This window comes from Gymnoscopelus braueri, assembly GCF_963280865.1.
Source record: "Gymnoscopelus braueri genome assembly, chromosome: 11".
In the NCBI taxonomy this organism is placed as follows: Eukaryota; Metazoa; Chordata; class Actinopteri; order Myctophiformes; family Myctophidae; genus Gymnoscopelus; species Gymnoscopelus braueri.
In genome coordinates, this window is record NC_137613.1 from 12,182,149 (window position 1) to 12,199,307 (window position 17,159).

General features: G+C 37.0%; 1 protein-coding gene across 1 annotated transcript in view; it reads right to left on the reverse strand.

Annotated features, from left to right (window-relative positions):
• Window positions 1-834: 834 nt before the first annotated feature.
• pex1 (peroxisomal biogenesis factor 1) overlaps window positions 835-17,159 on the reverse strand; it is a gene marked incomplete at both ends in the record, with an annotated part of 35,520 nt that continues 19,195 nt past the window's right edge. The window contains 6 exons of the mRNA XM_080442503.1: window positions 835-923; window positions 1,961-2,077; window positions 10,014-10,337; window positions 11,672-11,698; window positions 12,953-13,023; window positions 16,407-16,552. Coding sequence (XP_080298629.1) covers window positions 835-923; window positions 1,961-2,077; window positions 10,014-10,337; window positions 11,672-11,698; window positions 12,953-13,023; window positions 16,407-16,552 — 774 coding nt within the window. The remainder of the gene's footprint in view (window positions 924-1,960; window positions 2,078-10,013; window positions 10,338-11,671; window positions 11,699-12,952; window positions 13,024-16,406; window positions 16,553-17,159) is intronic.

The window sequence follows — 17,159 nt, forward strand, 5'->3', positions numbered from 1 at the left end:
GGAGGAACATTTTTATGTTTTACCTTCTGGTCCAAAATAAATATAAATATCCAGGTTTGTTCCACTTTGAATGTACTTTTCGTCATTTTATATTAAGTTACAAAACTTTAGAATGCTGTCTTTTATATTATTTTATAAAGAAAAAAAAAGAATCTATATATATAGGTTATATTTGTGTCAAAACAGACCTCCAGGAGGCTATACATACGGGAGCGTTTCCATATACGTCATAGAATATCTATGGATAATTATTAGTTCGACATCAAACGGATAATGGTCCATGTCGTTATATCTGGAGTTAATAATGGATAAATGAACACTGAGGATTTTAGTGTGCAGCGTGCACAGAGGTACCGACAGACAGAGATATGAGGGCCGTCAGTCCATTTGGTCACAACTTAGCCAACACTTTAGGAATTAAAACATTTGTACATTTGTGACAAATGCACATTATATTTATTATATTTATCTGCTTGATCTATGGGTGTTATTATATACGAGTGATATGTAACATCTGATTTACTTATGCATGTAATTGTATCTGATCGATATGAAACATGTGGGAAACTATGAGTCATATGGACATTTCCAATTCACGTGAGGGTAATGGGTCAGTGGGTGATTGAATGAGCCACCCGACGTTTCAAGTAGAGGGTGCGGCACTGGGGGGAGGGGGGAACAAATACCGGTGTGAACTGGTGAATCGAGAGGAGATCTCCTGTGTGCCAGTGTTACTAGTTTAGGTTATAGTTTTTAACTAAACAGTAAGCTGCAGCCAAGAACAAAGAAATAGCGAGCCCAACGGAAGAGGAACGAGTCGTTGCTGCCGTGGGGTTACAATCGCACTGGATTTATGAACAAACCGCCGGTCACCGAGAGGATTCTGACGGAGCCGCGGGTGAGATAAGTCCATATTTCTGTTCCTGTGGATTACAAATAATGGGGTACCCCAAACTTTAAGTTATCTTCGGACCGCGTTGTGCGGAAGATCGTTATCGTTTCATTTGGATATAAGGACTAATAGACTTACTCGAGAGCGTGGGGAAAAGAGGCCGTTTGGACAGTAACGCGTGAACTGTTGTTATTGTTTGGAGCGTCGCTCTGCGGTGACGTTCACCCTTACGTCCGAGTAGTTGTTGTTGGTCATGTTTGAAAGAGATTGTGATGTGAAGGAGCTTGTGAAAGAAGTATTGTTTTGTTTATCTGTTTGGTTGTTTGTTTGTTATTTATTTAAGTTTGAAGTCTATTATTTATTTACCAGCTCTATATCATGTTAAGCTCTATATCAGTAGTTCACATGTTAAGCTCTATATCATGTTAAGCTCTATATCAGTAGTTCACATGTTGAGCTCTATATCATGTTAAGATCTATATCATTAGTTCACATGTTAAGCTCTATATCATGTTAAGCTCTATATCATGTTAATCTCTATATCAGTAGTTCACATGTTAAGCTCTATATCATTAGTTCACATTTTAAGCTCTACATCATGTTAAGCTATATATAATGTTAAGCTCTATATCATTAGTTCACATGTTAAGCTCTATATAATGTTAAGCTCTATATCATTAGTTCACATGTTAAGCTCTATATCATGTTAAGCTCTATATCAGTAGTTCACATGTTAAGCTCTATATAATGTTAAGCTCTATATCATTCGTTCACATGTTAAGCTCTATATCATGTTAAGCTCTAGATCATTAGTTCACATGTTAAGCTCTATATCATGTTAAGGTCTATACCATTAGTTCACATGTTGAGCTCTATATCATGTTAAGCTCTATATAATTAGTTCACATGTTAAGCTCTATATCATGTTAAGCTCTATATCAATAGTTCACATGTTAAGCTCTATATCATGTTTTGTGTCAGTAATGTATTACTTTTCTTCAGTTCTTTGTCTTCTTCTGTCAGTACTTCTATCCAATTCTTGGACTTTTTCTGTCAGTAATGTATTACCTTTCTTCAGTTCTTGGTATTTCTGGCAGGTCAGTAGGAACTGCTGATTGCGGGTCATATTCAGGAACAGTTGTCTCTGATCCTGGGTCATATCCTCGGCCAAATCCAGTTGTGCCGCTTTTGTAGAATATAAAGAACACACATAAGTTTAAAGGAACCACAGACATCTTAAGTGTGTGTGTGTGTGTGTGTGTGTGTGTGTGTGTGTGTGTGTGTGTGTTTGTATGCTTGTATAACTCAACTTGTGAGGGCCAAACGTCCCCACAAGTATAGTATAATTTGAGAAATAGACATTGTGAGGACCATTTTCTAGGAGAAATGGTTGTTTTATGGTTAGAAACTCTTTTTTAGAGTAGGCATACAATTAGGAAAAGATTATAGGTTTTGTTTAAGGTTAGGATTAGACATTTAGAGGTTAAGTTTAGGGGTTAAGATTTAAATGTAATCGCACGCCGGTGTCGTGCACTGAAAATAACCAATGTACAAGCTCACTAAGTGTCGCAGCACAACATGTCGTGAGCTTGTAGATTGGATATTTTCGGCTTTGCGGTTAAACATGTGTAAAATCACTGTCCTAAAACCTTTGTCCTCACAAGTATAGCAATACAAACGTGTATATGTGTGTGTGTGTGTGTGTGTGTGTGTGTGTGTGTGTGTGTGTGTGTGTGTGTGTGTGTGTGTGTGTGTGTGTGTGTGTGTGTGTGTGTGTGTGTGTGTGTAATTGTTTCATTGATAAATGTACAGTATAATAAAGTTGAATGTATAGTTTTCGTTAAGTCTATTGATATCCTACTTACCAAACACGTGAGCTGAATTCAGTCTTCTATTCTTCTGCTCTGCTCTCTCCTTGCTGAGATAAGTTTCAGCTTGCGCTTTAGCTTCAGCTTTATCTTCAGCTACATAAAGATAGTTAAACTGTGTTTTAATAACAACTCTTCATCATGTTATACTGACTGGATAATACATTTAACATTAAATTAACTTCAGTCTTGATTACATGTACATGAAGAAGAAAAGGCATGCAAGAATCTGAACACATCAGATAAAAACAGATTTTGTATACCTATTGTAAATATTATGATATTATAGTATTATATACAGTACATTATTATTATGTAAATATAAGCTGAATTACTGATTTGTGTGAATACTTAGGTCACTCTCCTCCCATGGGTCCTGGGCTGAGAGTTCAAGATAACTCAACTACATAAATAAATAAATACTGAAGTGCCACAATGTTAATTTACATCTAATTATAGGATGGGGAATGACTGATTTAAGCAGCCATACCTGCCTGAGTCAAACTAATTGGACTCAGAGCTATAGGTGTAACTAAGGATAAATCAGTCATCTCCACAAACATTCAGAGAGACACTGTCCAGACAGAAGTTATCATCTGCTCTCCCCTGTAACAGATGTTTAGTTTCCTTGTGGCTTTGTACCACAGTACAGTAAACACCAAAGACACAGCCAGCAGCATGTATCTCCGCGAAGGTATTCAACATATTGGAAGGGGTCCTTGGGGCCAAAAAGCACTGTTTATTCACACTGGGTGAGTGGGTGAGATAATTTTTTCTTGCAGAGACTTTCATTTTCTGTTAGATAACAACCGACTTAATAGAAGACTGTTGTGATATCTGATCACACCTGTGACCTTTGAACTCTCTCTTGCAGGACAATTTAACCAATCCAGATCCCATTGGCCTTGATTCTCAACGTTGTATCAGGTCAGATACATTTCTTCAAAACACTAATGTCACACCAGGTGTTTCAGCCTATGAGAGAAGTTTACATCTTCTATTAGAGGACAAATTATATCATACTATGGTTTCTGAAGCAATGCATGAAATGAACTGCTCTTATTACAAGGCTAGATAATGAATTCCCCCTCTCCAGATTTATATCTCTTAATTCTCAAGGTTATTTGATACACTGGCTGGTTGCATAACAATCAGAATCTATGTTATTAAAATGCAATCATACTCTATCTGAGTCAGTTATTCAGCTCATGCAAATAGTACAGTATGTTTCATCTAACTAACCTGACTATAACACCTACGTGGTTCCTTTCATCCAGATACAAATGTGTACTATTTCTGCAGAATAAAGACAGTTTTTAGAGAACCCAATTTCAGAAGCAGAACTTATGCAGAGCGGGTCAGATGGTCAATGGTGTGGCAAGTGGGGCGTGGCAACAGACTTTTTGAATTGTCAGGACCAGGGAAGGGTTCATATCTGGTGCAGTGGTGAGATGGGTTGGATTATGCTGAATATTGTCTATGGTTGTGTTGCAGGTGGATTCAATCATGGTCAATCAAATGATCACTTTTTATTACAGTGCATTGTGCATTTACACAGTGTCATGGAAGAAGAGGCCTAGACATTTCTCCCAAGAGCAAACTGATGTAACATAAAATTAGCTTGGGGTCAGTGATGTCTGGCGATGAGCCAAAGAGAGACTGTCATATGGTGTAATAATCTATCTAGTTGACCAATCAGTAAAACCTTTATGAAGGAGAAACCTATATGTATATATTTTGTATCAAAACTGCAAACATTAGTACAAGAGGTAATTTGGGAAGCTCATGACCTTAATAATAACTCTTGGGATTTGACAGAAAAGGTCATATTTGTATTCATATAAGCAAATGACCATCCTTGTAATAAAAAGTTAGGCTTGAAACATCAAGCAATGTAAAATACACAGTCATTCACTGTGAAGACTTATTAGATCCATTCAATTTGTGTTTTATGATTGTGAGAACGTGATATTAATCTGAAAACACATCAGAGAACATGAAGTAGAATATGTTTGATACTCACCACGACCTTCATATTCATAATGCATGAAAAGAAAAAGAAAAACATGTGTTTAGAAAACTGATATTTTATACATAAACAAGACCGAGTGTTTTCTTATAAATTGCTAAATAACCTGGAATCAGAATATTAGATATTTGGTATAGAGGGGAAAAGTGGTCCAAGTACAGAGTTAACTCAGGTCTGTTTCACTAAGTATAGAGGGTTTCATTGGTTAAGACTCCTTCAGTTTGTATTCTGCTATGGTGAAAACACATTGGAGGCCATGAAGTAGAATTGATTTAATACTCACTATATGTCCCTAGTTCACGTTCACATTCATCATTCATGTAAAGAGAAAACACACGGTTGGAATGGTTAGAAAACTGATACTTCACAAACAGAAAGATTACTAATAATTAGCAAATTGTTAAGAAACCTGAAATATGGAATGCAATAGAATGGGTTAAATTAATCGACTATCTCAATTATTTTACAAAGTAATAGCTTGCTTCATTAATCATAATGATTCAGCATTCCAATTACAACATTCTAATTTCATTTGTGAAGTGACTAAATGTCAGCTTAGAGATACAATTCTACACTATAGTATATATTAAGAGTGAAACATTTTCATCTGCTATGACAGATTGGTTTATAGTAAAATGATCAGTTTCATAGTAAAAAGAAAGTGTTCATTACTTGAATCAATCTATTATCTAATGTCAATATTATTTGCTATTCACGTCAACTGTTTCTGCAGTCCATGCCATTACTTATTAACCAGCCTTGTGGGCATCAACTTGTCATATTTTTAATGTTGCACAAAACGTTCACCTCCACACTACTCAGGAATCAAGTTTATCCTCCATAATAATCTTCTGATTCATTCATTTAATCTTCCTCAGTATGCCATCATTTATATCTGGTATTAACATGCATTCTGTATCTGTATATGTTAACCCTTTAAGACCGGGAACGCATCTCTGTCATTTTAAGATTGTTTTGCCTATTCAAAAATAGCAGATATACAAGCTCATAGTGCGGCACCGAGTGCCGCGCTATGAGCTTGTAGATCTGCTATTTTTGAAAAACGTTTGAACATTTGTGCAAATCTTTGAATATGTATTTTTTTTAAGCGAACATTTTTAACTCTGTTACAACTTCTGGGGGTCCCTGGAACAAAATATTTTGAGGTGGGGGTCCACGGCAAAATACATATCATTTTGGGTGGTCCTTGACATGAAAAGGTTGGGGAACCACTGATATTATAGCAAAATACGTTCAAAGACTTGAGATAAAAATGTTTGCTTTAAAAACATATATATTCAAAGATTTGCACACATTTTCCAAAAAAATGGCAGATCTACAAGCTCAAAGCGCAGCACTCGGTGCCGCGCTATGAACTTGTATATCTGCTATTTTTGAATAGCCAAAGAAATCTGAAAGTGACACGGATGCGTTCCCGGTCTTAATGGGTTACAGGAGAAAACATGTTAGTGCAATATGTAAACACATAGGATGGATCGTGATGGGTTAAACATGATTACATAATTATATATACATATCGTTGCTGTCGGGCAGAAACCTTGTATCTCCGTATTTTACCTTTTATGTTTGTTTGTTATTTCGCAACTGAATGCCTTACTGCATCATACTACAATGTCACACAACAATTGCAAAAATAGCCGATCTACAAGCTCACAACGAGTCGCACCGTGGCGCGTTGTGAGCTTGCAGATCGGCTATTCTTGCTAGTTTAAAAAATTGTGAAAGTGGTTACGTTTGGGGTTTTATAAATATTTGATGAAGAGTATTAACAATAGCTTGTGACTAAATAATAACTACATTAGATCCTTTAGAACACAGTCATGTTCTTTTTTTTTCCATTTCCTGAAAAGTAACAGTTTTGGACATACAAGGTTTCCACCTGACATCTACAATATCACCTTAATGATAATTAACGATGTGAGTTTGTACATCGTCTTTTTTTTATGAAAATATTTGGTATAGAGGGGAAAAGTGGTCCAAGTACAGAGTTAACTCAGGTCTGTTTCACTAAGTAGAGAGGGTTTCATTGGTTAAGACTCCTTCAGTTTGTATTCTGCTATGGTGAAAACTTGATGTTAATCTGAAAACATGTTGGAGGACATGAAGTAGAATTGATTTAATACTCACATCCAGCTAGTTCACGTTCACATTCATCATTCATGTAAAGAGAAAACACATGGTTGGAATGGTTAGAAAACTGATACTTCACAAACAGAAAGATTACTAATAATTAGCAAATTGTTAAGGAACCTGAAATATTCATTCATTTAATCTTCCTCAGTATGCCATCATTTATATCTGGTATTAACATGCATTCTGTATCTGTATATGTTAATCCTTTAAGACCGGGAACGCATCTCTGTCATTTTAAGATTGTTTTGGCTATTCAAAAATAGCAGATATACAAGCTCATAGTGCGGCACCGAGTGCCGCGCTATGAGCTTGTAGATCTGCTATTTTTGAAAAACGTTTGAACATTTGTGCAAATCTTTGAATATGTATCTTTTTTAAGCGAACATTTTTAACTCTGTTACAACTTCTGGGGGTCCCTGGAACAAAATATTTTGAGGTGGGGGTCCACGGCCAAATACATATCATTTTGGGTGGTCCTTGACATGAAAAAGTTGGGGAACCACTGATATTATAGCAAAATACGTTCAAAGATTTGAGATAAAAATGTTTGCTTTAAAAACATATATATTCAAAGATTTGCACACATTTAAAAAAAAAATGGCAGATCTACAAGCTCAAAGCGCAGCACTCGGTGCCGTGCTATGAACTTGTATATCTGCTATTTTTGAATAGCCAAAGAAATCTGAAAGTGACACGGATGCGTTCCCGGTCTTAATGGGTTACGGGAGAAAACATGTTAGTGCAATATGTAAACACATAGGATGGATCGTGATGGGTTAAACATGATTACATAATTATATATACATATCGTTGCTGTCGGGCAGAAACCTTGTATCTCCGTATTTTACCTTTTATGTTTGTTTGTTATTTCGCAACTGAATGCCTTACTGCATCATACTACAATGTCACACAACAATTGCAAAAATAGCCGATCTACAAGCTCACAACGTGTCGCACCGTGGCGCGTTGTGAGCTTGCAGATCGGCTATTCTTGCTATTTAAAAAATTGTGAAAGTGGTTAAGTTTGGGGTTTTATAAATATTTGATGAAGAGTATTAACAATAGCTTGTGACTAAATAATAACTAAATTAGATCCTTTAGAACACAGTCATGTTCTTTTTTTCCATTTCCTGAAAAGTAACAGTTTTGGACATACACGGTTTCCACCTGACATCTACAATATCACGGTTAATGATAATTAACGATGTGAGTTTGTACATCGGCTTTTTTTTATGAAGATATTTGGTAAAGAGGGGAAAAGTGGTCCAAGTACAGAGTTAACTCAGGTCTGTTTCACTAAGTATAGAGGGTTTCATTGCTTAAGACTCCTTCAGTTTGTATTCTGCTATGGTGAAAACTTGATGTCAATCTGAAAACACATTGGAGGCCATGAAGTAGAATTGATTTAATACTCACATCCCACTAGTTCACGTTCACATTCATCATTCATGTAAAGAGAAAACACATGGTTGGAATGGTTAGAAAACTGATACTTCACAAACAGAAAGATTACTAATAATTAGCAAATTGTTAAGGAACCTGAAATATGGAATGCAATAATAGAATGGGTTAAATTAATCGACTATCTCAATTATTTTACAAAGTAATATCTTGCTTCATTAATCATAATGATTCAGCATTCTAATTACAACATTCTAATTTCATTTGTGAAGTGACTAAATGTCAGAGATACAATTCTACACTATAGTATTGAATCAATCTATTGTCTGATGTCAAGATTATTTGCTATTCACGTCAACTGTTTCTGCAGTCCATGCCATTTATTATTAACCAGCCTTGTGGGCATCAACTTGTCATATTTTTAATGTTTGCACAAAACGTTCACCTCCACACTACTCAGGAATCAAGTTTATCCTCCATAATAATCTTCTGATTCATTCATTTAATCTTCCTCAGTATGCCATCATTTATATCTGGTATTAACATGCATTCTGTATCTGTATATGTTAACCCTTTAAGACCGGGAACGCATCTCTGTCATTTTAAGATTGTTTTGGCTATTCAAAAATAGCAGATATACAAGCTCATAGCGCGGCATTCAGTGCCACGCTATGAGCTTGTATATCTGCTATTTTTGAATAGCCAAAGAAATCTGAAAGTGACACGAATGCGTTCCCGGTCTTAATGGGTTAAGGGAGAGCACATGTTAGTGCAATATGTAAACACATAGAAACACATGAAAGTTACAGAGTGCAGCTTTAATGTATCCTTTAATATGATTGAATGACTTGTCATCATTTATGGGTCTATGTGCAATGACAATGGGTGATTTTTATTTTTATTCCCAGTGACACCTTTTAAATGCTTTTTTATGCTTATTTCATAATATATCTTTTATATTTGTCTTCTCTCAGTTTTTAACCAGTGCCCCCCCTCCCCCCCCCCTTTTTTGTGATGTGTTTTTAACTAACCTTGCCTCTATGAGCTATGGGATATCCGAATTTCCCCTCTGGGATTAATAAGGTATCTATTAATCTATCTATCAATGAAGTCATCAAATCAGAAAGACCAATAAGCTATCATAAAGTGACTATATGGAAAATAATGAAGACCTAGATTACAGTAAACACTTATAGCCATTATATGAAAGCACAGTGTAATTTATACATGGAGAGATAAACATGATTACATAATTATATATACATATCGTTGCTGTCGGGCAGAAACCTTGTATCTCCATATTTTAACTTTTATGTGTTTGTTATTTCGTAACTGAATGCCTTACTGCATCATACTACAATGTCACACAACAATTGGAAAAATAGCCGATCTACAAGCTCACAACGCGTCGCACAGTGATTGTGAGCTTGTAGATTGGCTATTCTTGCTAGTTTGAAACATTTGGAAAGTGGTTTGGGGTTTATAAATATTTGATGAAGTGTATTAACAATAGCTTGTGACTAAATAATAACTACATTAGATCCTTTAGAACACAGTCATGTTCTTTTTTTTTCATTTCCTGAAAAGTAACAGTTTTGGACATACAAGGTTTCCACCTGACAGCTAGAATATCACGGTTAATAATGCACAGTGACAGTAGGTCACTTACATGTTAATCCCACAGCAATCTCCTCCTCCTGTTCTCCATGTTTGACCTGACAGATGTAAACTCCATCATCTGTCCATCTGTAGCCTCTCAGTGTCAGAGACACATTGCCTTTCTGCAGATCCTGGATGTTCAGGGTCAATCTGCCCTTGTAGCCCCTCCCCTCTATCACCTGACCATTCTTATAAAGGTAAATACACTCTGACTCCTTAAACCACCTGATTGTCATGGAAGACGCGCTGGTCTCAGGAGAGAGCTGACAGGGGAGGGTGGGACTACCACCTATAGAACCCCAAACATAGCCTCTAGTGACGAGTTTAAAGTCACCTGGAGTGAAGAAAAGACACAGTTAGTGAAGAAAGAATTACTGTTCATTTAAACGTAACCATAATTAAGAAGACATGCAGTGATGTAACCAACACTTTACAATGACTCCTCCCCACACACACACACACACACACACACACACACACACACACACACACACACACACGCACACACACACATTAATCCACTAACCCAAAGCATATTTTTCATACAACAATATACAGTCATTGTGTTTATTTGTCTAATTGCCAAGCAGCATCTTAACCCATTAAGACCGGGAAGGGAACGCATCTGTGTCATTTTAAGATTTCTTTGGCTATTCAAAAATAGCAGATCTACAAGCTCATAGCGCGGCAACGGGTGCCACGCTATGAGCTTGTAGATCTGCTATTTTTGTTTAAAGAAATCTTGAAAATGTGTGCAAATCTTTGAATATACACATATATATTTTTTTTTACATATATAAACTCATAAAATGTTTTTAACTCATATCTTTGCTTCTGCGCGGTCCTTGGAACCAAATACATAATTTTGGGAGGTCCTTGACATGAAAAAAGTTTGAGAACCACCGATTTTAAAGCAACATACGTTTTTTTTTATTTTTTAAACTGTTAAGGTTTAGAAGACATTTTGTAGAATCCCCAGAAGCAAAGATTTGAATTACAAATGTTCACTTTAAAAATATAAATATTGAATGACCGACCACTTTTCAAAAAATTTGCAGATCTATAAGTTCATAGTCAGGGGTGCAATGCTCACAGGACGGCCTTGCACGCCTTGCATGAACCTATTTGACCAGGAGCACGTACAGGCACACGCATAGATTTAAAACGATTTTAAATTCACACCTCAACAAAGTTTTCAAAGGCTCCCCCGACTCACACCAGGTGAATTAACATAGGAATAAGTCTAGATGCATATCAATTGTCCATTGTGTGACCTGTAATGTAGGTGTTAAGCGACGTGCGCGTCACGTCATTAAAATACAGTGCAACCACGTTCCAATTCAGCATTGCATCACTGTTCTTAGTGAGCTGTGAGCTTGTATATCTGCTAGCGTTTTTTTTTTTTTTTAAATGACAGATTATTTCCCGGTCTTAAAGGGTTAATCCACTGACCAAAAACAGCGTGCTCACGTGAACCCCTTGCCCTGAATTTAAAAAAGTAAAGATTTAGTGATGTATATTTAAGCAAAGGTCTGGCTTGTCTGTCTGTGAATGATAATGTTTATGTATTATTGCTTGGCGTGTGAACCACATATCTCCCTACTCCTCATATCAGTATATGATGGTTCATCTATCAGGAAAAAAACAATAAACTGTGTTGTGACCTACCATGACCTCTGGCCGCTGCCATGTCTCCTGTATAGAAGAGAAATAACCAAATTACCACACCTAACATTCATCACATTTATCTGTAAATAGTTTGTGATTTGTGAGCTGCAATCTTCTTCATGAGAATGGATATTACTTTCTTTGCATTTGGTCAAAAGCAGTGGTGTAAAGTAACTAACTACATTTACTCAAGTACTGTACCTAAGTAAAATGTTGAGGTATTTTTTGAGTATTTCCAATTTCCAGTACTTTTACTTCTACTCCACAACATCTCAGGGGCAAATATTGTACTTTTACTCCACTACAATGACTTGAAAACTTTAGTTACTTTGCAGATTTAGATTATTATCACAAAACATACATTACTCACTTCAGCCCTATATATATATATTTTGGCCATTTGAAAATAGCCGATCTACAAGCTCACAATGCGACGCATTGTGAGCTTGTAGATCTGCCATTTTCAAAAGATTTTCGTACATTTTGAACTTAAAATGGGACATTATGCATAATGAGTACTTTTACTATTTTAAGTATATTTTCAAGCCAATACTATTGCACTTTTACTCAAGTAAATTTTGATAACCAGACTTTTTACTTGTAACAGAGTATTTCTACACTGCAATATTGACACTTTTACTTAAGTAAAAAATGTGAGTACTTTTTCCACCACTGGTCACAAGTAACCAACAGTTCATACCGACTGTTGTTTCCTGCTCACAAACCCTGAAACCTACAGTGGTTCTGCAGACAGATTTCTTCATCATTAAAGGTTGAAAAATGTAAAGAGAATCTCTTACCTTTCACTGCTTGGCATACGCTTTAGACTTGAAAAACTAATTCATACAAATCCTCACACATTACTGACTCCTATACAACTAACCAGCGTGAACACAAGTGAGAGTATTAATGTTAGATTCTCATCCCTAGTTAATCATTAACTTCCAAGTAGTCAAGTCATAAAGTGACTGAGGGTTTAAGTCCACTGCTCCATCGTTAGAGCAGTAAAAGGTGATAATTATGATTTATGTGGAGATTCCAGTTTCAACACAACAGACAAGAAATCATTCAATCATCCCCACACACAAGGAACATTCCTATTCGTGAATTAATCAACTGCAAATCAGCATAATGTGATTTACATGTTGTTATGTCCCTGTGGTCTAGCATACGTAGGACAAACTAAACGACCCCTCAAACAAACAATATCAGAGCATAAAACTACAGGAAATATGTATTATGCAATTGCAAAACATTATGCTGAAGCAAATCATGGTTCACCCTCTTCATTCAAATTCTGTTGGATTGAGAACATCTTGATGCCTATGAGAGGGGGGGATATTCTAAAGAAACTGTCCCAGAGAAAAATGCAGTGGATATACACACTCAACACTATATGACACCCGATTATAGCTTAAAAATGCTTCTTAAGAAAGACTATCTTTGATGTGTTACTTTATGTTACTCTATGATATGTGCCTCAAATTGCCTGTAATTGCCTTTGTTCTTGCATACAAGTGATTGGATCCTGGTGATTGACTTGAGATTTCAGCTGTAGGTGAACTCTGAGCTTGTGTATGAGGTGAGTTGAATCTATGTGATATGAATGCTCTGAGGAAGGCTCATAGCCAAAACTTGTACTTAACCTGAGTAGGCCTATGCCATTTTCTTTCTATACTAAATACTTGATCTCAGAGGCTAATATTGTACTTTTGGGTTTTGAACCAAGAGCCTTCAACTAATCTAGTTATACCTCTTGTGCCACAGAGGCATGAAAGACAAAAGTGAGAATGATAAACTTAACTTTATAGACTTTAGATGGAGATTGTAAATGGTCAAAGGGAGGTCTTGAACCAAGAATCCTCTGCCCCTGACATATCTCTTGTGTCACAGTGTCATGAAAGATATGAGTGAATACCACATTTTTACTGTAACTTCTTACATTTAAATGGAGAGTGAAGATGTTCCTAACAGTAGTGTTGAACTGCAGGCCGCCTGCATGTTCACGCCTGCAGCAGGCCTTGGCTTTATAAAGCCCTTGACACATCTCTTGTGCAACAGAATCATGCACGCCTGGTGCCAGTGAGCACCAGGCAAGACGTCTGGCGCTGATTAGCCTCAGACAGACACAGAGAAAACATTAACAATGTTTATAAAGCAGTGAATTTGTTTAATATTGACTCTTGGCACCAGGCTGGCAGAACAAGTGTGCCGTGCCAACACACCTCTGGATGAACATCCATCCATGCCTCCTGCAGAGCCCTGCGTAGAATAGATCGTCTCGCCAAATCATCAGAACATTCTGCTATCTTCGTTCTGAAAAACACCTTTCATATTTGACAACAAAAAAGATACCAATTTATTCATTATGATCTCATGACAAATTCTGTTGATTACCGTCAGTGATCAGTAGTTCTACAGTTTCAGTCTTGGCAACCCAGCCAGTTGCCAGGTTTCTATTGTACAGTCATGATGCTGTATTTGCATCCACCTGGTGCTCCAAGATTAAAATCCATCCATTCCAAAAAGTTTTGGGGAAAATGACAACTTAATTAACTGTAGAACGTTTAAGTTGCCTTTTTCTATATGGTCCCCTTTTCTGCAACCAGTATGTCTGCCACTGTAAATCTGAAGGGAAAACAAATCCTTTTACACTACTATGTTAAATAAACAGAGTAAAAAGCATACTTACTGTCATTGTCTCCGTCTCCATCAGTGTGTCCTTCTGTCTATGAGCAGCTAATCTCCGTCACCGTTGGCCCGGTCACTGCGAAACTGTGCACACACACTCCCTGGATGCCAATTCAGAACCTCTGCCCCAATTTTTCAGATTGGCCTGTTATAGCGCCACCAGGACGCCGATTTGTTCAAAACACATTTTTTTAAACTACTCCTAAAGATTTTGTCCAAACATCACACAAATCGGTACACAGAATCTCTATAGTCATGTGATCAACACAGATTTGTCCGATTTCCCATATTCCATCCTGATTGCCTAAGATTGGCTTCCAAAGTTTGCAGGACAGATCCGTTTTGAACAAAATGCCTCAAATCATGAACGCAGCGTGCAATTTCCGTGAAATTTTGCACGCACATTCCCACTAGGCCGAGGAAGAAATGCCACCATTTTCACATTGGCCTGATATAGCACCACCAGCAGGTCTAATTTAGCAAAACACATTTTTGGAACAAAATGCCTCAAATCATGAATGCAGTGTCCGATTGCCGTGAACGGCCTAAGAAGAAATGGCACCCTTTTCGAATTAGCCTTTTATAGTGCCACCAGGAGGCCACAATAACCTACCTGACCTGGCAGAGACCTGTGCTCTATGCAATATGTTTCTTTATCAGCTCCTGATTTCATAGATTAATACATTCAAGCTTATTTTGTCTGCATCCCATAGTAGTAGTTGCATTATAAAGAGAACAAATAATAAAACGGTTGTTGAATCTTCACCAAAAAGCATTCTAGAATTATACCAACAATTAGATTAGATTTTATTTTACATATATGTACATTTATTACATGATACATTCAAGTGTATTCTATTCATAATCATTTAAAAGACCAATAAGAAACATTAAAATATTAAACTCTTTGATTTACATTGTCCACAAATTAGCACATTAGATTCAAAGGTAACCGTTAAAGGGGCATGCTGTAGTTTTTTTGACCCAATGTTGAAAACAAACTACATCATCAGTCTAGGGCAGGGGTTCTCAACCTTTTCAGGCCGTGACCCCCCAAAATGATCATATTTGAACTGGGACCCCCCCCCCCACACACACACACACACACACATACACCCTGATAAGCATTTGGAATGTATGAGTTGAGGCATTACATTTTGTTTGACTCGGTTCAATATGTGATCTACAAGCTCACATATTTTTTTCTTCCCCTCTTTCTCATATTATTTGACAATTTGTTTAAGGTTTGACCATTTTCTATTGTATAGTTTGTTGATTACTTTTGAGACAGTAATGGCCTTTTTTCTTAGTTATTTTTTTGAGGTATTAAAAAGGTCTTAAAAGTCCTTACATTGTCATTTCACTGTCATCTGGGGACCCCCCCCCCCCCCCCCCCTCAAAATCATGCAGGGACCCCCCTGGGTGGGGGTCCCGACCCACAGGTTGAGAACCACTGTCCTAAGGAGTCATGCTCCTATAATGTGACAAGGCTAAGGTGTCATTAGGCTAGAGTGACACGCTGTCCGGGTTGAAAAGGGACTGAAGTCTGCACTTTGCTTTCTCCTGTAGCACCGAACGCTTCATACCTAGAGAAACATATAAAATAACATTAAACTAACTTTTACATCCTCCAATGCAGGACTTTGGGTCTATTTTTTATTTTTTTATTTTACTTTTCAATACACAGAAGTTTTTGGGGAAAATATATCATTTTATTTAAATCAATATTTTTTAATAATCAATTAGATTAACCTTTGCACCCGTGAACTGCAGTGTGTGTGTGTGTGTGTGTGTGTGTGTGTGTGTGTGTGTGTGTGTGTGTGTGTGTTGTGAGGACTTGTGAGGACCAAACCAAGCTAACAAGAGAAATTGTTGTTTTATGGTTGAAAAACGATTAGAATGTGTGTGTGTGTGATTCCTGTTTGTACACACAGTGGTATTGTTATTGTAGAATGTGTACATTCTCAGAGTTATGGGGGTTCTTGAAATACATGATAAATAAAGTTATAGAACCACAGTGTGTAGAACAGTGTATTGTACTCACAGGCTGTTGTATGAGCTCCAGTCAGCCTTGCTGAGAGAGGCTCTGGTGGTCAGTAGAGCTGAGGTCAGATGAGACTGACTGAGAAGCAGGCCTGATCCACTGGACACTGGAGTCACCTGCTCACTGGATCCACCTGCTTTCTGTCCCTAAAAACAAAAACAAACGTGGGGATTGGGGAAGCAGCATTTAGTTTATATGAACCACATATACTGGAACAAACTCTCAGAAAACTGCAGGTTCTGCTGCCACTCTTATTTCTGATAAAACACAACTAAAGACCTTTCTGTTTGCCTTTACCTTTCTTTCCGCCAGTGTTGATTTTAACAGCAAATTTTGATTTAGTTTCAGTCATAATCTTTTGAATAAAATTCCATTTAGTTTTAGTCATATTTTAGTCATCTTAAATGTTTTACTTTTTGTCTAGTTTTAGTCGACTAAATATCATATAATTATAGTCGACTAAATCTACCAGTTTATTGTCAACTGGGGGCATAGCTGAATGGTTAGAGAGCCCGTCTGGGGCCAGGTTCGCGATTCCAGGCCTGGGCCAGCAATGTGTCGAATATGACTGGTCGAAGTGTCCATTTCACGGGGAACATTCAATCGTAAATGTCAGTAACAGTTTCCCCTTTCTTTTCTTTTTTTTAAATGATGATGTTTCACTTGCTTTTGCCATTGTTTATATGATGACATCTGCATCTTCCAACCTGTAGAATAGTGACACGCCCACTTTGGTTACGAGTTCAGGGCAAG